Source organism: Mauremys mutica, chromosome 5 (genome assembly GCF_020497125.1).
Source record: "Mauremys mutica isolate MM-2020 ecotype Southern chromosome 5, ASM2049712v1, whole genome shotgun sequence".
Taxonomy (NCBI): domain Eukaryota; kingdom Metazoa; phylum Chordata; order Testudines; family Geoemydidae; genus Mauremys; species Mauremys mutica.
This window is the reverse complement of record NC_059076.1, coordinates 129,404,879-129,432,745: the sequence shown is the minus strand read 5'-3', so window position 1 is coordinate 129,432,745 and position 27,867 is coordinate 129,404,879. Positions and strand designations below refer to the sequence as shown.

The following is a 27,867-nucleotide window of genomic DNA, read 5'->3' as shown; positions in this document are numbered from 1 at the left end:
ACTATGGGGCCTTGTGAATGTTCAAAGCTGGAACTGCTCTCTAATACAGAGTTCATATCCACAGCAAGGTGAGGATGAGGAGCCTGAGCCATCGCCCATTAAAATGGATGGAAAAAGTCCCTTTGATGTTAATGGGACTTGACTCAGGCTCAAGCAGAGCACATTTGTGAAAACCATTTTCAGCATATTAGGGAAAATGTCTATAATCTTTCGTACTTCATCACTGTCTCCATATATAAGGAGAAATGATAGCTGGTGCTGCACATATCCGCATGCCAATATATCAGCCAGTAGCAGATATGCAGTGTTGTAGCTGACAGGCATTGTTCGTTCTGGGTCCTGGAAATCTCATGCAAATACTCCTCTGTAGGCTTTCCACAACAGGACCTCTGTAGGCTTTCCACAACAGGACCTCTGTAGGCTTTCCACAACTGGGCATGGCCAAGGGATGAGATAGTCACGGACACTGGCCAGTATGCACAGCTCCCCACATGCAGATTATTGCTAGATTGTGAAGAGGGATGAGCAGAGCTGTGCATGAGGCTACTTGCAGCCTGAATGCAAGATCACACCCAAGCTAGCTCCCCAGGGAAGGATACATGTTGCATGTACATAAATAATATAGAGACAAGGTGGGTGAGATAATATCTTTTATTGGACCAACTTCTGTTAGCAACAGAGAAACTTTCAAGCTATACAAAGCTCGGCTGTGAAATCCTTAACAAACCACATCCATCACAGTCCATGCAGTGCTGAGAGCACAGCTATAGAGTCTCTGAAATCTGAACACCAGATAGTGGTCAAACCAGCAAACAAAGGGGACACCATCATAGCCCTCAACTATGATGACTACGTTAATGAGGCCAACCGATTACTCCAACACCACCTACTATAAAGAACTCACAAAAGATTCCACACCACAGTTTACCAAGGATTTTAAGGATATTGTATCCTTCACCAAACAACTCTAAGAGAAACTTTACAAACTCGTCCCCTATGAACCCACCCCAGGGACCTTCTACCTGCGTCCCAAAATAAACAAACAAACAAGGGAACCCAGGTAGATGCATCATATCTGGCCGTGACACTCTTACTGGAGGAATATTGGGACTCACCGAAGACATCCTCAAACCACGCACCACTCAAAGGACAAGCTTATTCCAGACACAACTGACTTCCTCCCCAAACTCCACAACATTAACAACTTCTCTCAGAACACCATCTTTGCCTCTAAGGATGTCACCTCCCTATACACCAACATCCCTCATAATGACGACATAGCTACCTGCCTCAAATATTTACAAGACAATGGACAACTCTCAGGTATCCACCCAAACACATTGCCAAACTCATCCATTTCATCCTCACCCACAATTTTACATTCAACAACACACACTGTGTCCAAGCTGTGGGAACAGTTCTGGGTACTAGGATGGCTCCCCAATATGGCAGTCTCTTCCTGGACCATCTTCAAGAAGAATTTCTGGACAAATGCACCACAAAACCAATGATATACCTGAGCTATATCAATATTTTCATCCTCTGGACCGACAACTTAAACTCCTCGTAGATTTCCCCCACAACTTGAGCAACCACTACCCATCCATTGAACTCTTCTGGAAAACTCCCACACCAGCATCAACTTCCTGGATACCACAATCAGCTTCAACAATGGAACCCTACAGACAACCACATACAAGAAACCCACGGATCTCCACACCTACCTTCATAGATCCTGTAACCAGCCCAAACGCACCAAGAAATCTGTTCTCTACAGCCATGCACTCATATATCACAGAATCTGATCTGAGGAGAAAATCTGGTATATACACCTCAACACACTCAAAACCACCTTAATCAAACAAGGACACTCCACTAGAGAAATAGATCGCCTCATGGAAAAGGTCACCCAAATGCCCAAGAGAACCTGCTTCAATATAAAAATAAAAACCCCTTTGACCACACACCCCTAGTTTTCACCGGCCACCCACACTACAATCCATATGGGGTATCATCAAACAACTACAACCCACACTCAATGGGGATCCCATCCTGAAAGAAATTTTTCCTGAACCTCCTCTTCTGGTCTTCAAAACAACCCACTAGCCTCTCCACGCTCATCATCAGAAGCAAGCTCCCCCAAGACCTAGCCTCTGTTTGTCAGAAGCTGGGAATAGGCGACAGGGGATAGATCACTTGATGATTGCCTGTTCTGTTCATTCCCTCTGGGGCACCTGGCATTGGCCATTTTCGGAAGACAGGCTACTGGGCTAAATGGACCGTTGGACTGACCCAGTATGGCTGTTCTTATGACACACCAGCTCAAGGTGGAAGCAGACCCTGTCAGAACAACAGATGCAAAATCTGCAGACATACCTTGCTACAATGATCAGCACCCCCCACAACACACCTTTACAGCACTAAATAGCATGGACTGAATAGAGACACTGGATTCATGGCTTATTACAACAATCTGCAACCCTCTAACAACTCCACACCCCCACTCCCAGGCATAGGTGCTGACTTCTCCTCTGCCCCGTGGGTGCTTGACCCACCCTGTCACCCCTGGCCCCACCCCAGCACCACCCTCTTCCCACCCCAATTCCACCTCCATCCCCCAAGTCCCCCCCCCCTTCCCCGACTCTTTATCGCCTTGTCCCCCTCCCTCCCGGAAAGTCTTAAGCGCCACCAAACAGCTGTTAGGTGGCGGGCGGGAAGCGCTGGGAGGGGAAGGAGCGGGGACGCTGTGCTCAGAGGAGGAGGAGGGGGTGGGGATGGCAGGAGCTTCGCTGCCGGTGGTTGCGGAGCACCCACTAATTTTTCCCTGTGGGTGCTCCAGCCCCGCAGCACCCACGGAGTCAGCGCCTATGGCCCCAGGTGCTTTCCCCCTACTTCCTTTCCTACCTATGACTGGAGGGGTATTAACTTCACCTTGAACGACTTCACCTTGAACGGTCCCTTGAAATATGTGTTAACTACTTATGCTAAACTATCTGTTCGGCTTTATATTTCGCAGTGATACTGTTAGTTTCCCAGACCTGAAGAAGAGCTTTGTGTAGCTCAAAAGCTCGTCTCTCTCACCAACAGAAGTTGGTCCAATAAAAGATATTACCTCACCCACCTTGTCTGTCTTTGTAACTAAACAGATTCATATTTGAAGACTGTGACTTAGGTGTATCCTAGAAACCCACCAACACGTTCCTGATAGTCAGGATTGCAGAAGGTTGCAATAATCCAGTCCTCAAAGCATCCTTTATATAACTATCTGAAACCGTCCACCTCACAATACAGCACTATAAAATGCCCTTTCTAGGGGTGCGATAATTGCTGGAAGCTGGACCATAGTTCTGCATGAACCTCACTATTTGGGGAGAATAATAAAGGCTCATTGGACTGTGACATTTAGACAGCAATGTGACAACCAACAAAATGTTAAGGAAAACTAGACCTAAAAAAGCAAGCAGTATGGGTGTCCCCACTTTAAAAGCAAACAGCCTTACACAGCTGCTGTTCTCTTATGCCATGTCTACACTACAAAATTAAGTCAACCTAACTTACGTTGGCATACAGCCGCCACAGTAAATTAAATTGCCTGTGCATGTCTACACTTTGCTCCTTGTGTCTGTGGTGCACGTCCTCACCGGGAGTGCTTGTATCAATTGTGCTGTCAGTGTGGGGCATTGTGGGATGGCTCCTAAAAGCCTGTAACAATCAACATAAGCAATACAGTGTTTACACTGACATTGTGTCAAACTAATTACATTGGCCTTGAATCTTTGCCTCGTGTGGAGGTGAAGTTACTACGTTGGCTTAGCAGGGCAGCTATGTCAGCAGGAATGAAATTTAAGTGTAAACACTTCCATAGTTAGGTTGCCGTAAGCTGCCTTGAATCAACCTAACTGGAGTGTAGACCAGATCTTAGAAATGTTCTGTTAGAGGAATCTGAGACATCTGTTTTCCTTCCTTCCTTGCTTTTATTTGGAATTGTCACTGTAAAATCTATTTCTAATCCCAAGCCCTAGCTAGTTTAAAAAAAAATAAATAAACATCTCATGTTGTGTTTTAATCACAGTAACTGCTGGGTGCAGGATATAAGTGTGCAGTAGTAGAGAGGTCAAGTGAGGAAAAGGAAAGAAGAGGTCACTAGTCCAAAGAAGGAGAAGAGAAAGGGGGGCAAAAAGGAATCTGGAGGAGGGATAGCTCAGTGGTTTGAGCATTAGCCTGTTAAACCCAGGGTTGTGAGTTCAATCCTTGAGGAGGCCACTTAGGGATCTGGGGCAAAAATTGGTCCTGCTAGTAAAGCCAGGGGGCTGGACTCAATGACCTTTCAAGGTCCCTTCCAGTTCTAGGAGATTGGTATATCTCACCTTATTACCTAATCTTTTTGCTGTACACCAAGCTTTCATTCAAACCCATCCCCAGAACTGCTGGGGGAGGGATATCTCTAAGAGCAGAAATGGACCCAAATCAAAGACCTGAATCTGAACAGACTAGCCCTCGGGGGAAATCCAGACCCAGACTGGAACTGTGTAACTGACCCTATTTCTCTTTAACCCGCTCTGTTCCGGCACCCCTGGCTCAGTCTTCTCTTAAGTGCTCCCCTCCTGAGGAGCCTCCTGTCTCCGTGTGGAGTTCCCACTAACTGAGTTGGGTAATCTTCATTAGGCCCAGGTGCTTGTTTACTAATCAGCCACCTGGGGCAGTCAGTGACCCTATGTGGGGCCTTCCTCAGGCAGTCATGGGCACCCTGGGCCCTAACGCCCCATAAAGAATAGCTGCCCTGGAACAGAGCTTCAGATACTCAGCACCTCTGAAAATCAGGTTCTAAACCCCTCAGGTCTACACTACAAACTTATATTGGTATAACTACATTGCTCAGAGGTGCCCAAAATCCACCCCTCTGAGCAACACAGTTAAACCGATCTAACCCCTGGTGTAGACAGCGCTATGTCACCGGGAGGGCTTCTCTTGCAACATAGCTATTACCTCTCATGGAGGTGGATAACTACGCCGATGGGAGACGCTGTCCTGTCAGCATAGTAGCGTCTTCACTAAAGCGCTACAGTGACACAGCTGCTCCAGTACAGCATTACCCATCTGCAAAAAGAGAGAAAAATACCTACCTACTGGGCACAGTGAGGATTAATAGAAGGTTGTAAAGTGCTTTGTAGTTTAAAAGTACTAAGTGATATTAATCAACCATATTTCTGTAGGAGAGTCCTTTTGTGCCCTCAGCCATAGTCTTTAAAAGCTTCTTTGGGTTAGGAGGTAACAGAAATGAATTCTCACTGAATCCTGCCTGGTATGTTCGCTCTGTGACTAACACTGGTGAACCCTTTGAGGACTGTGGAGATAAGTATTCTCCTCAACATTGTCCCATTTAGCATTCCTTTGGGTGGCTGCCTGGAAAAGGGCAGGATTTTTCTAACTTTTAAGGGCTGATTTTAGGAATTAATGTTAGAGATTATCTTCTTTTCCCAAAGGGCTAAGGCGGCCACTTAGATCAGGTCTCAGCTCAGACTAGGGCAGCAGTTTTTCGTTTCTAACCCTTTTTAAATGACCAAATCTTGGCTGCCAGTTTAGTGTATGAATAGTTCGATTTCTATGCAAGGCTCTTGGATACAGAAAAAAAAAAGGGATGTGTTGTTCTGTTACAAGGTGCATGTCACAGAGTATTGCATTTGGCATTGAAGTAAATAAGCTGCTAATGGCCTTATCCCCGATTATGGCTTTATGCAAGAGTAGATCTTGCTAAAGCTTTGTTGTAAAGCTGTTACATTTAACAGAGGCAGTGGACAGTAAAGCAACGCAGAGGCTTATGCTCTTAATACATGGCTGTAGACTCAGATAAGGAGAACTCTAGCTCTCTTTTTTCTAGAACATAAACAATATCTAGGCAGTACAGCGGAAAGGAAGATGAGTTTGCAAATAGTCTCTCCAGCTCCTTTTATAGTCCTTTGCTAACTTAAGTCCAGACCAAAAACATCTGGCCAGGGGTGGCCAACCTGAGCCGGAGAAGGAGTCAGAATTTACCAATGTACATTGCCGAAGAGTCACGGTAATACGTCAGCAGCCCCCCATCAGGTCCCCCCCCCCCAGTGCCGCCCTCCCGCCCACCGGCAGCCCCACCGATCACCTCCCCCTTCCTCCCCCACCTCCCAATCAGCTGTTTAGAGGCATGCAGGAGGCCCTGGGGGAATGGGGGAGGAGCGAGGGCATGGCAGGCTCGGGGGAGGGAAGGGGTGGAGTGGGGGCAGGGCCTGTGGCAGAACCAAGGGTTGAGCAATGAGCACCCCCCGGCACATTGGAAAGTTGGCACCTGTAGCTCCAGCCCTGGAGTTGGTGCCTATACAAGGAGCCTCATATTAACCTCTGAAGAGCTGCATGTGGCTCTGGAGCCACAGGTTGGCCGCCCCTGATCTAGGCTGATGAAGACACTGTGATGCTTTTTTTTTTTTAATAGGCAGAATCTTTCTATTACAGACTGAGGGCCTGATCCTGCTCTCACTGATGGGGCTTTTGACACTGTTTGCAATTGGGGCATATCATTTTCTATTAATGAAATGATGGACTATCTCTGAGTTTGTACTGTACAGAAGGAAAGAGCTGGGCAGTACAAGACGCACATTTCCGGGAACAAGTCTGGGCCTGGGAATTTGCTGGTGTCACCCTATGATGTAATTCCCGAGTGGTTAGTTATAACACTCTTACAATTTAGCTGGGAGTGATTTTGCATGTTAGAGGCTGTGTGGGAGTAGGACTAGGAGTGGTTGCTCTCCCAGTGAAGCAGTATAAAAGGCACCTCAAGTGGGAGATTTGAGGGGACAGAGCTGTCCATCTGTCCAGAGTGTACCCTGGAGAATGTCACAAGGGGAAGTAACAGGGGCTTGATGGCTGCCATAAGAGCACTTTGAGGTCATTTACAAGAAGTACATTTAAAGCAGGCTAAGGGCTGCTCCAGTTTATGCCAGAGGACTGAACCATCACACAGTCAGTCCAGGACTGGGGAGCATGAAGGTGGCTTAAAGTCACCTTTGAGCAGCACCCTCATTCCCTTGAGTTGTTCTGTACTTTTCACAGTCGTAGCTGAGGATCTGGGCCAATGTTTTTTTAAACAGCTATGGTCAATTAGAGTATTTCTTGCATTGTACTTCATGATTTCCAGGAATCAGCGGCGTATTATTGCCTAGGCCAACAAGGCCTAGGCCTAGGGCGGCAAATTTGCAGGGGCGGCAAATTTGCTCGTGACCCCTCCCCAACTCCGCCCCTTCCCCAAATTCCCGGCCCGCTTCCTCCCCCAGGCGCACTGCGCTTCCCTCCTTCCACCTCCCTCCCAGGCTTGCCGCGTGAAAGCGCTGGGAGGGAGGGAGAAACGAGTAGTGGCGCGATCGGAGGAGGCACAGCTGGGGCTGGCGGGCGTGGGGGGTGACTCGGGGTGGGGGGCAGGGAACCGCTCCCTGCCCCAGCTCACCTCCACCCCACCGCTGCCATCCCCCAAGTGCACCACAACTCCCCATCTCCCCCCTCCCTCCTAGGCTTACCGCAGGGGAGCAGAGGAGTTGCGTTATAAGTGGGCCGGATAAAGCATAACAACTAATATGATTGCAAGCAGAATTATTTATTATTTATAATGCATTATATTATATAGGCTTTTTTATATTAGTAAATGTTAGACATACTAACGTTACATTGCTGCTGATTGGTTTTTTGTTTGATACACACGCTTTTCACATGCATGGCCTTTTGCTTACTGGTTTCCCATTTCTTATGTAATTTATTTGATTTATGGACTTGTTTATTACTTTGAAACCGATCCCAGCTAGGCCACCTGGCGTTTGCCTCCCTCTGGCAGTTCCCTACTTTCTCACAACAACTTTATTTCACCCCACTGTCCTTGATGTCCGCTGCCGTAACTTTCCACCAAGGCAGCATAGGGATGATGTAATCCCACACAGAGGTTAGCTGGGGGGGCCAATTTTTTGAGGGCCTATGGGCACCAAAATTGTTAATCCGCCACTGCCAGTAATATCCTCCCACTAGCAAGCAAAAGCAGCATTACTGTAATGAGATCATAAGCATTTGATCTGGCTAAATCACTTTAATGTAAATTTCATCCTTTCTTTCCAAACCCTTCACTCAGGGCCGGCTCCAGACCCCAGCGCGCCAAGTGCGCGCTTGGGGCGGCGTGCCGCGGGAGGGCGGCAGGCGGCTCCAGTGGACCTCCCGCAGGCGTGCCTACGGAGGGTCCGTTGGTCCCGCGGCTTCGGTGGAGCATCCGCAGGCACGCCTGTGGGAGGTCCACCGGAGCCGCAGGACCGGCAACCGCCAGAGCGCCCCCTGCGGCGTGGCGCCCTGCTTGGGGCGGCGCAATTCCTAGAGCCGCCCCTGCCTTCACTGCAGCACTAAAAGTCTGTGCAACAGAGAATTGCCCTGAAGCAAAGATAGGAAAATAATACAGGTTTTTGCATTTCCCATCACTTCACCAACCATTGGTAACACTTTAAGGGCCTCATCCTGAAATCCATGCATGTCCCCAAACTGTAATTGAGTTTTGGGGTGTATAAAGAATGTAAGTTTAATCCCTAAACTAAGATTCACACATATATATTCAATTTAGTTTTAATAGATATAAATAGATTTAGCATAACTTAAAACAGCACAATCTTTGCAGCATGATCTTTATGTTTGTATTATAACAGTTATGCAGTGCCTGATTACTGATGTGCCATTGAAATAGGCATTTACTGCATCAACTATATCCTAGAAAATAGGTTTGTTTCTTTAAACTATACTTGATTAATTTCCCTTTTATGCCACGAGTCTATCATAAATCTGTAGGCTCATTTACAAAACAAATTTTAAATCACATAATCAAATATAATCTATACCAACACAATGCAGTGCTGCTAAAAAAAACCCTCTCTTTCCACCATATATGCCCTGCCAAAAAAACCTCCCCACATAACCCATCCCCTCCAGGATTGTAAATTGCCAGTAGACAAGGAAAGCCATAAGCCCTGCCCTAAGTATCTCAGACACTTCCTTGGACATAAAATCACAGACACACAATGCACTAGGGCCTGATTTTCAAAGGTGCTGAGCTCAGCCCCTTTGAAGATCCGGTCCCAAGTCTCCTACGATTAGATGATTCATTCTCAAAGAGGTGGAGATCCCCCCCCACAAATCTCAGGGTGAATTATTGTTGAAAGGCTTCTCCACAAAGAAGCGTGTTCTGAGAAAGGGACTGTGTGAAGCAAAGGTGTTTGTGGGATGCACAAGGCGATGGGAGTTGCAAGCACTGTGTACACTCCTCACAGCGCCTGATATGTCAATGTCCTGAGAGCTACATTTAACGGACAGTGAGAGTGAGGGCAGCAGTAAGAGAAAGATGTCAGTTTAAATAGCTACGTTGTTAACGATGTCACTGCTGATCATTTTAGCAGAAACAGCCAGCTAATGTTTTCATCCCACAGCCCCCAGACTGCCTCCCAAGTCTCCCCAGATGCCAAAATCCCACCCAGCAGGTACTGTATTAGCACTTCAGCATTTCCGGTTCATTTCTGTACATCAGATATGTGTGGGTGTGGACACTTGAGCTGACGTCAGAGAAAGCTTGGTGGAGATTTGGTTCCAAAAATGGGCGTGTGTTGTGTCTGTCCTCATTCAGCAAATCTCTCATTTTGTGCGGACCAGTCACCTTTTCACTTTGTGAATTAAATTGTAAAAGACAGAGACTCTCTCAACCTCCCAGTCTCACACGGCTATGTCCTGCTCTGGGTCCTCAGGGACAGCTCTGTGCCCCAGTGGTGGCCCATGGACCTCTGCATTCAAAACAAACAGCAGAATTTGTCAAAACCATTTCTCAAGAGACAGGGTGGTCCTTTTATTGGACCAGCTTCTGTTGGTGAGAGAGACAAGCTTTCGAGGTTACACAGAGCAATTCTCCAGGTTTTCACCGCCTTCTTCCCTCCTCACCTCCCAAAACCTTTCAAAGGAAATGGAGCCAGGATTATGAGTAAGAGAAATTCCATGGTGAAAAGCTGGGACATTGTTTTGCCTGCAGCAAGGCAAATAGACCAGCTCTGTAGTCTCCACCACAACAAGGAGAACTGTTTATGCCTGGCAGCCCACTCAAGGTGCTCCGTTCTCAGAGCTCTGAAAATGGGCTTGGGAGAACAGGATAGTCACAGGTTAGCTAAGGCCACTTCCTCAGCCATCTCTTTGACTGTTCATGACTGGCTGGCTTCCAGTCGCTTCTTCAAGGGTGCCCAAGCCAAAAGAAAGTGGTGGAGTCAGCTGAGAGAGGCATGTCCTGCTTTAAGGGGGATCAAGGCTACTTAAATTAGACCCACTCAAGGACAGCCCTCCCTCTAAGAGCTGATCTACACTGGGGATGGGGGTGGGGGATCGAACTAAGATACGCAACTTCAGCTATGCAAAGTCAAAGTATCTTAGTTCGACTTACCTGGCCGTCCTCACACGGCTCCCCCGTTGACACTGCTTACTCCTCCTGCCGAAGTGGAGTACGGGCATCGATTCGCGGATCGATTTATCGCGTCTAGATGATAGATCAATTACTACCCGCCAATCCAGTGGGTAGTATAGCTGTACCCTAAGGATATGTCTACGCAGCAAAGAAAAACCCTCAGCTGGCCCGTGCTAACTGACTTGGGCTTGCAGGGCTTAGACTGAGGGGCTGTTTCATTGTTGTGTAGAAATCTTCTACACAACAATGAAACAGGCCTGATCCTGAGCTGTGGGTTTTTCTTTCCTGTAGCCATACCCTAGATTCTAGCTAGTTATGTGGTAAGCAGTCACCCAACTCTCCTTATTTTGCTATTTAATGAAAAGGAGCAATGAGGTGTTATCACCAGCCCTTCCATTACATGGGCCATGTGGCAGGGAGGGGTCAGTGTTTTAATGGCTAGGGCCTGCACTGACAGAGGGGATCTGTGTTTTTTGGGGACACCCTAAGAAATCATCTTGGCTTGAACTTGACTTAAAGGCCGTTTTAAAGAAGCATCTTCTGCAGGACGGTGGGTTTCCCCAGAGTTTGCTATAGGATTTCTATAGTGCCGGGGATATGCATCACAGGCAGCTGTGAAGGCAAGATCCCTGCTGCCCCCGAAGAGCTTAGGATCTAAGCAGGTGAAATACAGGTGGGTATGGGGAGAGATGCAGCAGAAAAGCAAGGAGGCTGAGCAGTTGTTTTATTTATTTATTTTTAATTATGTGATTTCTGTTTGAATGCGAAGAACTCAGTGGTGCCCCATCAGCACATTCCTGCTCTCAGGGTGGCCTGGCGATGCATTGCTCCAGGAGCAGCTGCTCTGGGAGGGATTGTGTTTCAGGGAGTCCCGGTCTCTGCCAGAATTCCCAGCATTCAATGGGAGTGTGCGGGTCTGGGTTGGTGCCATGCCCTCCCCTCTCTGTGCCCGGCCGATTCTGCAGGTTGTGTGGAAGAGTGGGGCTATAGGACTGATAAAACATAACGAGGCCAATTCACGGCTGGCTAGTGGCCACTTTGCAATGACTTTTCTGGGACAAAGTCTGTAAGCACCCCCTGCCTTTGTGAATACCAGCCTGGCGCCTTTAGTCATCGTCTTCTGCTGATTCCCCTCTTGCCTTACCTCAGTCTTTACTTTAAAATATCACAGCATCATTCGGCACACAGTGTGACTCACATTATTTGTATTTGCTTTAACCTTTTCCTTGACTCATTCCTTTACCTAGCTCATAAAAACATAAGAACGGCCATACTGAGTCAGACCAGTAGTCCATCTAGCCCAGTATCCTATCTTCAGACAGTGGCCAATGCCAGGTGCTTCAGAGGGAATGAACGGAACAGGCAATCTCGAGTGATTCATCTCCTGTCGCCCATTCCCAGCTTCTGGCAAAGAGAGGCTAGGGACCTTCCAGAATTTGTTTTTGCATCCTTGCCCGTTCTGGCTAATAGCCATTGATAAGTCTATCCTCCATGAACTTACCTAGTTATTTTTTGAACCCTGTTATAGTTTTGGCCTTCACAACATCCTTTGGCAAGGAGTTCCATAGGTTGATTGTGCATTGTGTGAAGAAATACTTCCTTTTGTTTGCTTTAAACCTGCTGCCTATTAATTTATTTGGTGACCTCTGGTTCTTGTTTATGAGGAGTAAATAACACTTCCTTATTTACTTTCTCCACACCAGTCATGATTTTATAGATCTCTATCAGATCCCCCCTTAGTCGTCTCTTTTCCAAGCTGAAAAGTCCTAGTCTTATTAATCTCTCCTCATACGCCAGCTGTTCCATACCCCTAATCATTTTTGTTGCTCTTTTCTGTATCTTTTCCAATTCCAATATATCTTTTTTGAGATGGGGCAACCAGATCTGCAAGCGGTATTCAAGATGTGGGCGTACCATGGATTTATATGAGGCAATATGATATTATCTGTCTTATTATCTATCCCTTTCCTAATGATTCCCAAAATTCTGTTCGCTTTTTTGATTGCCATTGCACATTGAGTGGATGTTTTCAGAGAATTATCCACAATGACTGACTCCAAGATCTCTTTCTTGAGTGGCAAGACTGGCAACAACTAATTTAGACCCCATCGTTTTATATGTATAGTGGGATTATGTTTCCAATATGCATTACTTTGCTTTTATCAACATTGAATTTCATCTGCCATTTTGTTGCCCAGTCACCCAGTTCTCTTCATAGTCTGCTTTGAACTTAATTATCTTGCTGAGTTTTATATCATCTGCAAATTTTGCCACCTCACTGTTTACCCCTTTTTCCAGATCATTTATCAATATGTTGAACAGCACTGGTCCCAGTACAGACCGCCGGGAGACACCACTATTTACCTCTCTCCATTCTGAAAACTGGCCATTTATTCCTACCCTTTGTTTTCTATCTTTTAACTAGTTACTGATCTATGAGTGAACCTTCCCTCTTATCCCATAAGAGCTTACTTTGCTTAAGAGCCTTTGGTGAGGGACCTTGTCAAAGGCTTTCTGAAAATCTAAGTACACTATATCCACTGGATCCCCTTGTCCACATGCTTGTTGACCCCCTGAAAAAATTCTAGTAAATTGGTGAGGCATGATTTCCCTTTACAAAAACCATGTTGACTCTTCCCCAACAAATCATGTTCATCTATGTGTCTGACAATTATGTTCTTTACTATAATTTCAACCAATTTGCCCGATACTGAAGTTAGGCTTACCGGCCTGTAATTGCCAGGATCACCTTTGGAACCTTTTTAAAAAATTGGCGTCACACTACGTATCCTCCAGTCATCTGATACAGAAGCTGATTTAAATGATAGGTTCTATACCACAGTTAGTAGCTCCACGTTCCACACCTGTTAGATTTATACTGTAAACCCTTTGGGGCAGAGGCTGCCTTTTTAAAAATCTGTGCAAAGCCCTGTGCAAATTGATGGCACTCTGGAAACATTGCTTCGTACTAACAGTAATGATCACAAGTCCATTGGCACCCTCGTTGACAGCCTCAGCAAGCAATCCTGGCACCGAAACAGTTCAGCTGTTACTAAGTACTATAAGAAGCATATGCTGCCCAACAAATATGTTGAGAAGGCCAAAATATTTCAGCAATTCAAAAGTATATCCAGGCCCTTATTGAAGCAGAAGTTCTTAGTCTTGGCTGCTTTGTGCTAATGATATGGAAACATCAGCTATTCATGAAAAAAGGCTTGCTGCATTTGTCTTGTTTGTTGTACAGCACTCTAAAGGATGTGCCCTGCCATCCAAATATCTAGGGGATCTGATGACATGGTAGCCAAAATAGCAAAGCTCGACAGGTTTGTGGTGCCAGCAGCACCGTGCTGTGTGTTTATAACATTAGGGCCAGATCCTGCAAACCCATGTGAGTAAAATTACTCGCTCTAATAGACTCATTGATGTCACAGGGAGCTGCTTATGAGTCTGGTCCAATGCCCATTGAAGTCAGTGGGTTTCTCCATTGACTTCAGTGAAGACTAGATTGGGTATGTGAGTAACTCTGTGCACATTTGTGTTTGTAGGACCAGGACCTTAGTCAGGGAGCCAGCAATGTCTAGTGGTTTAGCGTTTAGCATACGGAATGAGGCTGTCCTGAATTCTAATCCCAGCTCTGATGCTGGCTCCCTGACTATGCGGTTGCAATAGGGTGGTCTGTTCCTCAAAAGGCTGGTGGCCAGCCAGTCCTGTTTGATTATCAGACCCAGCTGAGAAGGGGTCAGGTGATGTCTATAAAGGGCTGAGAGAGCTCAGCTCACTTGGAAGAAGAAAAGCTGTAGGAGGGAGGTGGGTTCTGTGGCTTGTCCTGGAGCAGCATGGAACAAAAGGTCTTTGGGTTCTTACAGCCCAGTGCTAGTTGGGGGAATAGCTGTATTTTGTGTTGCTTATGAGGTTTTTGTTTGAAGGTCCTGACTGAGAATTGGGTGTGGGTCAGGCCAGCGTCCTTCAGGGGTGTGTATTATCAAGAATTTAGAAACTGCACATTGGATCAGACTTCTGGTCCCTTTAGTCCAGTATCCTGAGCCAAACAGTGGCTGCTATCATCTGCTTCAGAGGAAGGTGCATGAAATGTCATAATGGGCAGTTTCTTCTTCTCCCTGGTCAGTTAATGGTTGACCTGACTCACAAAGGCTTATTTAAAAATCCTATCTAATGTAACTGGATATATAAACATAACGTTTTGAACGTTCTTATGCTCTTGACCTCAATGATGTCTTACTTCAATGAGGTCAACAGGTTCATTGTTTGCTGTGCAGAAAAGTATTTCCTTGGGTGGGTTTAAAACGTGTTCTTTCAGTTTGATTGAACATTCTCTGGTCCTGGTATTAGGAGGAGGGGGGCAGGTGTCTGATTTACCTTCTCTAGACCCTCTGTTAGTTCTTACACCCCTCTCCTGGCCACTCTATTTGCCTCCTCTCTAAAATAAACAATCCCCATCACTTCAACCTCTCTTCACCTGGAACTCTTTCCATGTGCCGCTCAGTATTTTCATCACCCTTCTCCTGTCCCCTTCACTTTTCATGATATCCTTTTTTGAGAGAGTGGCCAGAAGGGAACACGGTGTCCCAGCTCAGAGCCTGCCATTGACTTGTATAATGGCGCTGTAATATTATCAGGATTATTCTCCATCCCATTCCTGAGGTACCCTGACATTTTGCTTAAGTTTATGCCCACTTCTGCACAAGAAGCAGAGGTCTTCACTGAGCTGTGCGCAGTCATTCCCACACCTTTTTGCTCAGTGGTTATAATTAATTTAGATCCCAGTGATATGTCAGAATAATATACTAACTGCTACATGATTCTGTTCAGTGCTGAGAGTGAGCTGATGCGACCTATTGGTGAGTGTGTCACAAGCCCCCACTCTGGGCCCAATTCAGTGAAGCTGCGAGTCTCTTACAGCTCCAGGTAGAGACCCTTGTCTATAGCTCAAGCTGTGGCCGCTCATATGTCTGTCTTGGGCGCTCCCCAATTCAATGTCTAGCTTGGCAGTGAAGATGGTGGCCTGTACAAGACTTTTAGGCCTTTGTGTTTTGGGCAGTTCATTTCCCACCCCAAGGCTAAAAGGTCACACAAAAGCCACCTTGCGGGACTCAAAAGAAGAAGATACCAGAGTTGTTTGGTTTTTTTGCAGGGGTGGTGGTGAGCAGTTTTATTTTATTTTTAGAATTGGGATGGTGATACATAAAGGGGAAGAGGGCTTTGTGGACAGAGTAGACATTTGGGAAGAATGTGAATGAAGATAGCATGGGAGCCTGGTGCAGCCTGGATGAAGGCACAAAGAAGAAGTGGGATAAGAAAACAGCAAGACTGTTGTCATTAGGGAAGAGATGGGACGGTGTAAGACCCCGGAATAGGGGTGTAGGCAGGAGCAATATTGTTCAGACACTTGAAGGCAAAGATGAGACTCTCAGACTTGACTTGGCAGGCCAGAGGGGAGCCAGTGGAGGGATCTGAATGGGTGCGTGACATTGGTTTGAGAGACGGGCGAGAGGTGATTTTAGTTGTTCCATTTTGGATGGGCTAGAGCAGTGGTTCTCACCCTTGTTTTTACCCAGGGGCCCTTAAACTTAAATAGATAAGCCTGCAGAACCCCAACCAAAGGCGACGTGTGGCAGATTTCTACTGTCCATTTGGCCCTGCTCCCTGAAGTGCTGATATAGCAGGGCAGAGCAGTGGTGTGTCTCCTTGGCTAGCTGCTGCCTGCTCATGGAGTTCAGTGGTTGTGAGGCAACCCCATCTGCTAGCAGCGGGAGAAGATCTCTCTTCTGCGGCAATGCTGCAATTTTTTGTTGCACTCCAGCTCCCCCGCCCGGCCAACCCAGACAGGCTGAGGTGAGTCTGGGGATGGAAGTGGCGCTCCCTCCCTGAGCCCTGCCGTCCAGGGCTGAAGCTGGAGCCTGAGGCCCACCACCTGGGGCTGAAGCTGGAGCCCCACCGCCCATTTTATAGATAGGGAGACTGAGGCACAAAGCGGTTAAGTGAGTTGCTCCAAGTCACACAGCAAGTTAGCAGGACTAGGACTAAGTCTCCTACCCCAGGGCTTAGTCTATTAAACCACAACTGCCTGGATGGTACACACCCCTCTGTACGGTCAGGAAAATCTGATGTTAGTTACATAACCTCCACAGGGAAGGCACATCAGCCTATTAATTATGCTGTATAGTTTAGGTAAACAAAATAGTAAGGGCTTCTCTTCCTCCACAGGAAACTTTCCAAGTATTTGCCATATATAACTGTGTTCCAGAGATCCTGTAAACTCACTTGCCTCTAAGACCAAGTTAGTTTCTGTTATTGGCATAAACTGAGGAAGCAAATATAAATCATCAGATGTTGGAATCTCTGCAGGAAACAAGAGTGTGTAATAGCAACCAGCTCAGGGGGAGGGAGGGAAATGGATTGGGACAGAAATGAGGAACTTTTATAAATGAGGCAGAGGGAACAATCATTCATGTGCATGATTGTTTTTCTGAGCTGTGCAGAGAAATGCTGCCTCTTTTAGCATTATCTTCACTGGACCAGATCCCACTACCACTGATGTCAGTGGAAAGTTTCCTGTTTAGCTTCAATGAGAGTAGGATCAGGACCATTGTCTGCGTGCCTCCCCTGCCTTAAACAGCACTGTTGTTTGTTAAGATATTTCAAGGGAGAGCAATGAATGTGTTTTCCCAGAATCTTCTCTGTGAGCATATGATCTAATCCCTACATACAGCACATCTCTGATGTACGAAATAGCTTCAGTGCTCCCAGTTTCCAGCAGCTCTTTCTGAAGCCAGCATGAAACGTCTGCAAAACACCGAGCTCCTCACTCAGTGGCTGCTTTTCTGAAGTCTGCATCATGCTTTGGGTTTTGTTAAATTACGCTACAGTAGGCATGATGAATACCCAGCAAATTGTGCTAGCGCGGTGCTTTGCAAATCAAGATAGTGTGCAGTCTCACTCTGTTCTTTTACAAAGGCTTTCCTGAGGACAGCTCTGGGAGGGACAATTGTGAGCTGCATGGGGGAGAGTAAATTTTTAATATATCTTCCATGAATTGGACATAAATGTAATTAAGTCCCTTGGCAGGGGAACATAACTGGCAAAATGGAAAGGATAATATCAGGTTAATATGGCTCTAAGTTTAGGTTTTGAAACAATGAGCTTTGATAAACCCTAAGAACAATGTCCTGTGGCACCTTGTAGACTAACAGATGTATTGGAGCATGAGCTTTCGTGGGTGAATATCCACTTTGTTGGATGCATGGGCACCCACGAAAGCTCATGCTCCAATATGTCTGTTAGTCTATAAGGTGCCACAGGACACTCTGCTGCTTTTACAGATCCAGAGTAACATGGCTACCCCTCTGATACCTAAGAACAATGGCAACGTTTACATGAAATTAAGAAAAAGTCCAGTGGAAACATGTTTTTTTTTTAAAGCCAATAAACATTCCCCTGCTCAATTTTCAATCCAAACATTTCGGTATCCTGCAATTGCAGGAGAAATTGACTAAAACCTGTCTGGGAGAAAGTGGAAATGATTAGCCTGTTTTCAGGGTCTACATTTAAAGAAATGATCAAAGAGAACAAGCAGCACAAATAGCGAAGAGGAAAGGAGATTTTTACTTTTTAAACTCCAAGGTGCTAGTAGTAGCGTCAGGATTCTTTTTTACAGTTCTATGAACCTGGTAGTGTTTCTTTCAGACACGGAAAACTGGAAGGGCTTTAGAGTTGGAGTCAACAGGGACATGCAGGATTCCTCCTGAGTGCAGGATTGGGCCCTAATATTGTCAAACCAAAACCAGGTGTAATCTGAGTGCCATTTTATCCCTCTTACCCTCTTAAGTTTTTTTGGGGGGTGGGGCAGGGGATTTCAGATAAATGGTTCACATTTTGTCCCATCTCTGAAAACAACTAATAAACCGTCTTTGCCGTGTCGTGGTAGATTATTATAAAATTACATTTACCTTTTCCCGGAGGTTTGTTTTTCTGACTTGTCTTGATGCCGATGTGTCACTCTTTTTGATACTTTTCATCGGGAGGTGCCTATTAAATGTAATGCAGCCTCAAAGTGACAGTCACAAAAGAGGGAAGACAATCTTGGCCCTAATCCTGCTCCATGTAAATCAATGGCAAAATTGTCACTTAAGTCAATGAGGCAGGATCAGCCCTATGCTATGGAATGCAGTTCAGGGTGTATTGGAGCCCTAGATCAGAACCTACTAACACTTTCTGCAGGTGCAAGAAATGCCGTTAACAGAAGGAAAAAATATTTCCCTATGGCAGGAAATCAAGATTCTCCATTTCTTTTTTTTTCTTTCAGGATTATATTTGGCACTCTTTACCCTGCGTATTATTCTTACAAAGCTGTAAAATCAAAGGATATTAAAGAATATGTAAGTAATGTTTTTTTTTTCTCCTGTGCTATGTTGTATGGTCTCTGATCATTAGATTTTAAAGTTGCTACCTGATTCCAGGTGAGTCTGTAAACCAGGGCTGGGGGAAGTCTGACGTGGAGGCTGGTGCATAGGGCCCTAGACTGAAAGTTAGGAGAGCTGGATTCTGTTCCTAGCTCTGCTTGTGCCTCCATATGGTGGCATAATTGTGCTTGTATGGCTGATCTCAAAAGGTGTTCGATGCCCGGGCCTGAGATACAGTTTTGCTTTGCTTATTTATTGTAGGAGAGCAGAACAAAATAAAGCCTCTTCAGAAGCCCCTTGGCCCTTTAGCTGCTCCCTCAAAACAGGCTTTGCAATGGAATTAGCAAACCAAAAGTACACATGATTGTGAATATCTTTCAGGAAGCAGAGACCCTTTCTCTCCAAAGCAGCAGCCAGCCTCCGTAGCAGAATGGCCTCTTTATATAAACTTATGGCTGGCAAATGGGTGGAGCTGTCCTGCCTTTTTCCTAGAAGAATGCCTCTGGGTCCTAATGTCCCATGGGTCAGGCCGACACTGCCAACTTTTGTTAGGGGAAGTGGGATGTGGGAGAAGCATGACCCACAAAGGCCCCTTCTGTGTCCCAAAGGGTCTGTACTGCCTGTCACAATCTTGTTTTCTATCTAAACTGCTGAACACTGAAGAGCCTTTAGGTATTTACTCTTCAAATATCTCGGTAGCTCAATGATGATAAGCCCATTTCCATGTCTTGGTGACAGCTTTGACGATTATCTTAACATGTCCATAGCACAGTGTCAAGCTGTGACTTGGAGAGGCTCTTGAGATTCTTCCAGTCCAGCGTTTTCCCTGGGTGAGATTAGTTCTTTATATCTGAAAGCATTAACTTGTCGTGAGCATTGTAAGTAAACCAGATGAGGGCTGCCTGACGTGCCAGGTATGTGAAGCAAAATGTACTTGCAGAGCTGACTTTGCTGCACAACTCCAGCTATATAAATCCCCTTTGACGTGCTGGCAGTTCAAATAACATCACCTAGCAGTGGCTAGCAATCATATTCTCCATTTCTAGAACACATTTCATCTAAAGGCCTGATCTGCGCTTGGAAGTTGTTTTGTTATAACTATGTCAGTTAGGGGTGTGCTTTTTCTTTAACAAATATAGTTATACCAATACAAGACCTTGGGTTAGGGTTGCCGGGTGTCTGGTTTTCGACTTGAACACCTATTCAAAAAGGGACCCTGGCACTAGCTCCGGTCGACACTAGCTCTGGTCAGCACCACTGACCAGGCCATTAAAAGTCTGGTTGGCAATGCAGTGGGGTAAGGCAGGCTCCCTGCCCAGCTCTGCGTAGGTCCCGGGAAGTGGCCGGCATGTCCCTCCGGCTCCTAGGCAGAGGGGCGGCCACAGGGGCTCCATGCGCTGCCCCTGTCCCAAGCACTGGCTCCGTAGCTCTCATTGGCCGGGAACCACGGCCAGTGGGAGCTGCGGGAGTGGCACCTGTGGGTGGGGGCAGCATGTGGAGTCAACTGGCTGCTCCTTTGCCTAGGAGCCAGAGGGAGATGTTGCCAATTCCTGGGAGCCGCCTGAGGTCAGCGCCACCCGAAGGCCACACCCCAAGCCTCCTCCTGCACCCGAAACCCCTGCCTCAGCTCAGAACTCCCTCCCAGATCCCTCACCCCCTCCCACACCCCTGCCCCAGCCCGGAGCCCCCTCCTGCACCCCAAATCCCTCATCCCGGACCCACCCCAGAGCCTGCACCCCCAGCCAGAGCCCACACCCCCTTTTGCACCCCAGTCCCCAGCCCGGATCCCCCTCCCACACTCCAAACCCCTTGGCCCTAGCCATGAGGCCACTCCTGCACCCCAAATCCATCATCCCCAGCTTCACACCAGAGCCAGCACCCCCACCCCAGAGCCCATATCCCCTCCCACACCCCAACTCTCTGCCTCAGGCAGGAGCCCCCTCCCACACTCCGAACCCCTGCCCCAACCCAGAGCCCCCCTCCCACGCTATGAACCCCTGCCCCAGCCCAGAGCCCCCCTCCCACACTCTGAACCCCTCAGCCCCAGCCCGGAGCCCCACTCCCACACTCTGAACCTCTCAGCCCCAGCCCGGAGCCCCCTCCTGAACCCCAAACCGCTCATCCCTGGCCACACCCCAGATCCCGCACCCCCAGCTGGAGCCCTCACCCCTCCTGCACCCCAACCCACTGGCTCAGCCTGGTGAAAATGAGCGTGGGTGGGGGAGAGTGAGCGATGGACGGAGGGGGGGATGGAGTGAGTGGGGGCGGGGCCTCAGGGGTGGGGTCTTGAGGCAGGGGCAGGCAGGAGGTGGGGCAAGAGTGTTGGGGTTTCTGCAGTTAGAAATTCGGCAACCCTACCTTGGATGGATGCAGTTATATCAATAAAGGTACCTTATACCAGTATAGCCTATTCCCTTTCCCATGTGGGAATAGTTATACCAGTATAAAGCACCTTTACTCTGATATACTTTATCCACTGTAGGGCTTGGTCTATACTTAAAAGTTTTGCCGGCATTGCTATGTTAGTTAGGAGTGTGAGGAAATCGCCCCCCGCTTCCCAAACTGATATAGCTGTGCCAGCAAAAGTCCTCGTGCAGATGTTGTTATATGGATAAAAAGGAACTTTTGCCAGTATAGCTTATTCTGTTTGGGTAACTGGTGTAAACTATATTGGCAAAAGAATTATTGGTGGCAGAAGATGCATCTCCACTAGGGTATTAGTTGGGGTTAGCCAGTGTAGCCCTCCTGGCATATCTTTACTAGCAAACCAAGTGTGGACAAGGCCTGCCAAGAGTGATATTTCTTAATTATTCTGGTTGAGTTACCGCTGTACACCTTTTTAGTGTAGACAAGACCTATGACTCTTAACGGGCTTCACAGATATTGCTTAATTAAAGTTAATAGCACCCCTGTGAGGTTGCTAAGATGTACTGAGGGGAGTTGGTCAAAAAAATTTGTTCACAGTATATTTTTCACCAAAAAATGGAAATATCCATGGGAATTGTCACTATTCAACAATGTTTTATTGGAAAAACATTTGATTTGTTTTTGTCAAGTGAAAAATTTCAGCCAGTCAGGCAAAATTTTTCACTGAAACAAAGAATGTTTGCCCAACTGGTCAAAACATTTTGATTTTTGGTTGCCAAAAAAACAAAACAAACTAAACACACAAATAACCAAGAAGCTTTCAGCCTTAGTTTTTAAATGAAAACTTTAAAAAAAAAATTCATCTGTATCAAATTCATCACTGTGAGGGTGGAGAACGCGTTTCCTGACCACCCCTGAAATGCAGCTGCCTCTGGAGTGTAATGCAACAGCACTACAGTATGGTTTAAGATGGGAAATTAAGAAGACTGTTGTGTCCGTCTATGCTGCAGGCGGTACGTTAGCTGGTAGGCTTGTCAGCCCAGGAAAAACGAGTGTTACCCCGAATCCATTTCAAGCCTCTATTTCCTAAGCTAAAAGACCCACCGCTGAGCCTTGGCTGCAGCAGGCTCACCAACCTCTTGGCTCACCAACCTATGGCCCTGACCACTAAAGGGGTACAGAGCACCACACTGAGTGGGTGTGGGTTACATAGCTCATCTGAGAGAGGACACCTCCAATAGCACAGCTCCTCCTGTCAGCAGATCTGGGTATGCTGGAACTTACTCAGAGGGAACAGTGCTAGCTACTGAATCATAAGCACCTTTTCCTTCCTGCAGTACTTAGAGGTCACTTGGTGATCTCCCATCCATATCTTGGCCTAACCTAACCCTGGTTATTGGGCATGATCTGATGGGATTACAGCACAAGGTAACACGATAGCAGGGTTACACTTGCATTTGCAGATGAAGAGGGAAGTTGTACAGCATCATCTGTATGGTCTAGTGTTATCCAACTATGTGTCTAAATCACTATCTCTGTCGGACAGCAATTCTACAGCAGAAACTCCTCGTGGAATACGAGCAGCGAGCCTGATTACAGTACTTTGTCTTTTGGTCAGATTAATCCTAAGGGACAAATTCCTTCTTCACGTGGGCTTGTGCATGACTCTGATTTGTGTTGTGGAATACACCTATGTGACAACTTGCTGGGTGACACCTGGCAAAGCCCTAAAGTTCTCTGTACCTGCACAACAGGTTTCTGAGGTTTTCTGGTCAATAAGAGTATCACCAGGCAGTTGTGGATGGGACGAGCTTTGAGATCCTCAGGTGAAAGGTGCTATACCACAGAAGAGTAAAATACCATCACTGTACATTTGTGCCTTCCTAGAACAGCATAGTTATAAAATATCTGATTTCTCTTCACAGGTCAAATGGATGATGTACTGGATCATATTTGCACTCTTCACAACAGCCGAGACTTTCACAGATCTCTTTCTTTGCTGGTGAGCAGCAGACCGAGGTGGGGCGTTTGTAATGAGATGGGGAGGAAAACAGAAGTGTTTATAAGGGAACAGAGCTCCAGAGAGAGGATTGTAAGGCTGCGTCATTTCCTGTGCAAGGGGTTAAATGTCAGGAGCATGGCGTGTTTTGCTTGGAGGACCAGCACTTCCTCTCTTAGCGCTGCCAGATTTAGAGGTTGGGTAATACTAACGTCAGGGGAACTGCTCAGAAAGCAGTTGGAACTGGGCAGAGTTTGATGAAGGTCTGTCACTGTCAACAGAGGATGGCAGAGCCAGCAGCCCTCTTCTGCTGTGGGCACTGGTGCAGGTGTTGGGATGGAGACAGGCATATGGAAAGGGTGGAATGTGTGAGAAAGGAGAGGGGAACATGAGTGAGGGGAGAGAAAGGGATGAGGAGAAGGAAGAGATGAAGGGAGGAAGAAGGAGGAGGAAGATACAAACAGGAATAAGACAAACCCCTTTAACTTTTTCCCTTCTAAAACTTTCTAACCCCTGGGGTAACCCAGTGTGTTACGTGTTCCTCTCTGTGCCTGCTCCACAGAGGATAGGAGTCTGTTGCAGCCCCAGTTGGGGGAGCTGCCCTCTTGGCTGACATACTGGGAACCTCCAGAGCTAAAAGCATGAGCTGCTTAAGCTAGAGATCCAGGGTTTTCTAGCTCAGGCTGTAGCAGATTGATATTCAGGTTGGGCACAGAGGAGTCTGTAACGCACACTCAGCAGTGGGTTCCAGTAGTAGGCAGTGTTACTTGTTCCTGCTCTGTCCTTTTCCTTTGGGTGTATAGGGAGCACAGAGGAAAGTGACACTCTTTGTTTGCAAAGGGGCCGAGCCTGTGCACCCTGCAGCTTCCTCCCAGTCTGTTCTCGTGCAGGGAGTTAGAAGAGGAGGAACACAGGCCATTGTTAACGTGGGGTGTTGAAGTCAATAGAAGCTTTGGGCACTCATCACCAGGGGCGGCTCCAGACCCCAGCGCGCCAAGCGCGTGCTTGGGGCGGCATGCCGCGGGGGGCGCTCTGCCTGTCGCCGGGAGGGCGGCAGGCGGCTCCGGTGGACCTCCCGCAGGCGTGCCTGTGGATGCTCCACCGGAGCCGCGGAACCAGTGGACCCTCCGCAGGCACGTCTGCAGGAGGTCCACTGGAGCCGCGGGACCGGCGACCGCCAGAGCACCCCCCGCAGCGTGCTGCCATGCTTGGGGCGGCGAAATTACTAGAGCCGTCCCTGCTCATCACCTCTGAAAATCAGGCCACTTGCACTGAAGTGAGGGGGGTGGAAACTCCTGTGGGCTTTGGACGAGGCCACTTAAATAGGTACCTAACTTCAGGCACATTTTGACCACTCTTTATACAGCCTGATCCAACACCCATTGAAGCCAATGGAAACCGGAGATGTCAATGGGCTTAAAGTCCTTAATCCTTACGCATGTACCTCACCAAGGTGCCGATCACCTGCAGGGAACACTCTTTTCAATGGGAGTTTCAGGGAGTTCACCACCACACAGAATCTGGCCCAAAAGGAGGAATTATGTTGGTACTTCAGTGTGTCCTTTTTAACTCATTTGGGCCTGATCCAGGAGGTGCGACTGCAGCTCATATATGGACCTGAGCTAGCTTTCATCCAGCTAGCTTGGGTTCCAGAGATGAAGATGCAGCAGCACAGGCTACAGCACAGGCTAGTCACACAAGTAATTGTGTACGGTTCCAAGCAGGCTTGTACAGCCCGTGCTGCTCTGACGTCACTCAGTGAAGATTAAAGCTAGCGCGGGTATGTCTGGATAAGATGCAATTGCACATCCCATGATTGCAGTGTAGGCATTCCCTTAATTGAGAGAAATGAGACACGTAAACCAACTGCAGAAAACGTGGAGGACATGTTAGATTTTGAAAATTCTCTGTGTTAAGTCACGGTGCTGCTAGCAAAACAAAAGGGAAGGACGTGTGGTTATAACGGGAACATCTCTTATTAGTAATTGTTATTCTGTGGATATTGCAGTAGTGCCAGAAATCCCCAGGGAGGATCGGGCCCTATTATGCTGCACCCTGTACAAGCACAGACAATGGGACAGTGCCTACATAATGTGAAAGGAACGATGGTTCAATTCCGTGATAAGTGCCATCTAACTGCAGAAAGGCAGAGAGACGAAAGGTGTATAAATAAAGCCGGAGAGGCTGGTTTGCTGGCTGCTGGGGTGTGTGAAAGGAAGTGTTCTCGCTGCACCTCAGGCCTCTAAGGGCTGGGAACACTGCAAAGGAAGCCTCCATGGCCCCTTTGTGCATAAAGCAAAGAGTTCTGTGGCACCTTATAGACTAAGAAACGTATTGGAGCTCCAATACGTCTGTTAGTCTATAAGGTGCCACAGAACTCTTTGCTGCTTTTACAGATCCAGACTAACACGGCTACCCCTCTGATACTTTGTGCATACAGCACCCCTTGTTACTTAATTGGCTGTAAGGGTCCCTATTAAATAATGTTGCTGCTACCTGGCTGCCAGGAAAACTTTGCATAGAGTTCAGCCAGAGTCTGGGTGTGAGTGAATGTGGGGGGAAAGTGGGTGGTAGATCCTTAGGACACTCAGGTAGACAGAAACCAGCTCAGGCTATGAATCTGCCAATTGCTAACTGCCTTGGGCTTCTATTATCATCAGAGAAGCAGTCAACAAGAATCTGTCATATTTGTTTTCCCATAGGTTTCCATTCTATTATGAACTGAAAATAGCTTTTGTAGCTTGGTTGTTGTCTCCATACACAAAAGGCTCCAGCCTCCTGTATAGAAAATTTGTACACCCAACACTGTCTTCAAAAGAAAAGGTAATTACCGGTGTTCATGCCCTAACTGAGTGGATGGCTCACAGCAGTGGAATTAGTGGGTTTACTGTATGTCAGCTGTATCAACGGCTTTCATCTCAAGAAGATGAGTCACTGCTTTTTCTTTTATTTATTTTTGTTCTTTGATCTTCTTCTTCTTTTTTTTTTGTATCAGCAGCTGCTGAGCTCATTCAGAATAACTTAACTACGTCTGGGCACCGGGGAACCTAGGAGGGTGGGATACATGTATTATGTTTTCTTTGAAAATACCAACCTGAAAATAGTTCTTCCTTGCATGACAAACTTCACAGTGTTGGAAATGCTGATGGAATGTAGCTGGGGTGACAAGGTGGGTGAGGTAATATTGTTTATTGGACCAACTTCTATTGGTGAGAGAGACAAGTTTTTGAGCCACACAGAGCTCTTCTTCAGGTCTGGGAAAGCTACTCTGAGCATCACAGCTAAATGGAAGGTGGAATAGATTGGTTAGCATAAGTAGATAGTACATATTCTAAGGGACCTCTCAAGGTAGAGTGGCCCATTAAGACCTCTGCAGTTATAGGACAAAAAGAGGTGGTTAGTGGGTTACAGATTGAATTTATGGTTTATTACAACGATCTGTAACTCAGGCCTGATCTACACTACAGAGATAGGTCGACATAAACTAACTCTACACTACACATCTACACTAAAGTAGATACACAGGAGAACTGTGGAAAAGGATCTGGACCACAAGTAGACCACAAGCTAAATATGAGTCAACAGTGTAACACTTTTGCAAAAAAAGCAAACATCACTCTGGGATGTATTAGCAGGAGTGTTGTAAGCTAGACACAAGAAGTAATTCTTCTACTCTACTCTGTGCTGATTAGGCCTCAACTGAAGTATTGTGTCTGGTTCTGGGCCCCACATTTCAGGAAGGATGTGGACAAATTAGAGAAAGTCCAGAGAAGAGCAACAAAAATGATTAAAGGTTTAGAAAACATGACCTATGGGGGAAGATTGAAAAAAAATGGGTTTGTTTAGTCTGGAGAAGAGAAGACTGAGAGGAGACATGATAACAGTTTTCAAGTACATAAAAGGTTATTACAAGGAGAAGGGAGAAAAATTGTTCTTCTTAACCTCTGAGGATAGAACAAGAAGCAATGAGCTTAAATTGCAGCAAGGGAGGGGTTTAGGTTGGACATTAGGAAAAACTTCCTAACTGTCAGGGTGGTTAAGCACTGGAATAAATTGCCCAGGGAGGTTGTGGAATCTCCATCATTGAAGATCTTTAAGAGCAGGTCAGACAAACACCTGTCAGGGAAGGTCTAGATAATACTTAGTCCTGCCATGAGTGTAGGGGACTGGACTAGGTGACCTCTCGAGGTCCCTTCCAGTCCTACAATTCTATAAAATGTAGCTCCTACCAATGTAACTTGTCCACTACACTGAATAGTAACTCCACCTCCGCAAGAAGAGTAGCACTTAAGTCTATGTCCATGTAGACTCTGCGTTGCTTACATCGTCTGTTGCTGCCTTTCAGAAACTGTCCCACAGTGCCCCACACTGGCAGTTAAATGGGTGCAGGCGCTCCTGGTCAGGATGCACACCGTGGACACAAGGAGCATAGTGTGGATGTGTAAAGCCGATTCAGTTACTGCGGTGGCTATACATTGACATGATGTAGGTTGACTTACTTTTTGTGGTGTAGCCTTGCCCCCACTAACCTTCTCTTTTTGTCCTATGACTGCAGAGGTATTAACGGGCCGGTCTACTTAGTGTGTGGTAATTAC

At 46.8% G+C, this 27,867-nt stretch overlaps 1 protein-coding gene across 2 annotated transcripts in view; it reads left to right on the top strand.

Moving 5' to 3' along the window:
* The window catches only part of REEP1 (receptor accessory protein 1), a 97,327-nt gene that overhangs the window by 20,924 nt on the left and 48,536 nt on the right, over positions 1-27,867 (top strand). For both annotated transcript variants that reach the window (XM_045017294.1, XM_045017295.1), the window contains exons 2-4: positions 18,810-18,882; positions 23,199-23,275; positions 25,975-26,095. In XM_045017294.1, the coding sequence (XP_044873229.1) occupies positions 18,810-18,882; positions 23,199-23,275; positions 25,975-26,095 (271 nt within the window). The remainder of the gene's footprint in view (positions 1-18,809; positions 18,883-23,198; positions 23,276-25,974; positions 26,096-27,867) is intronic.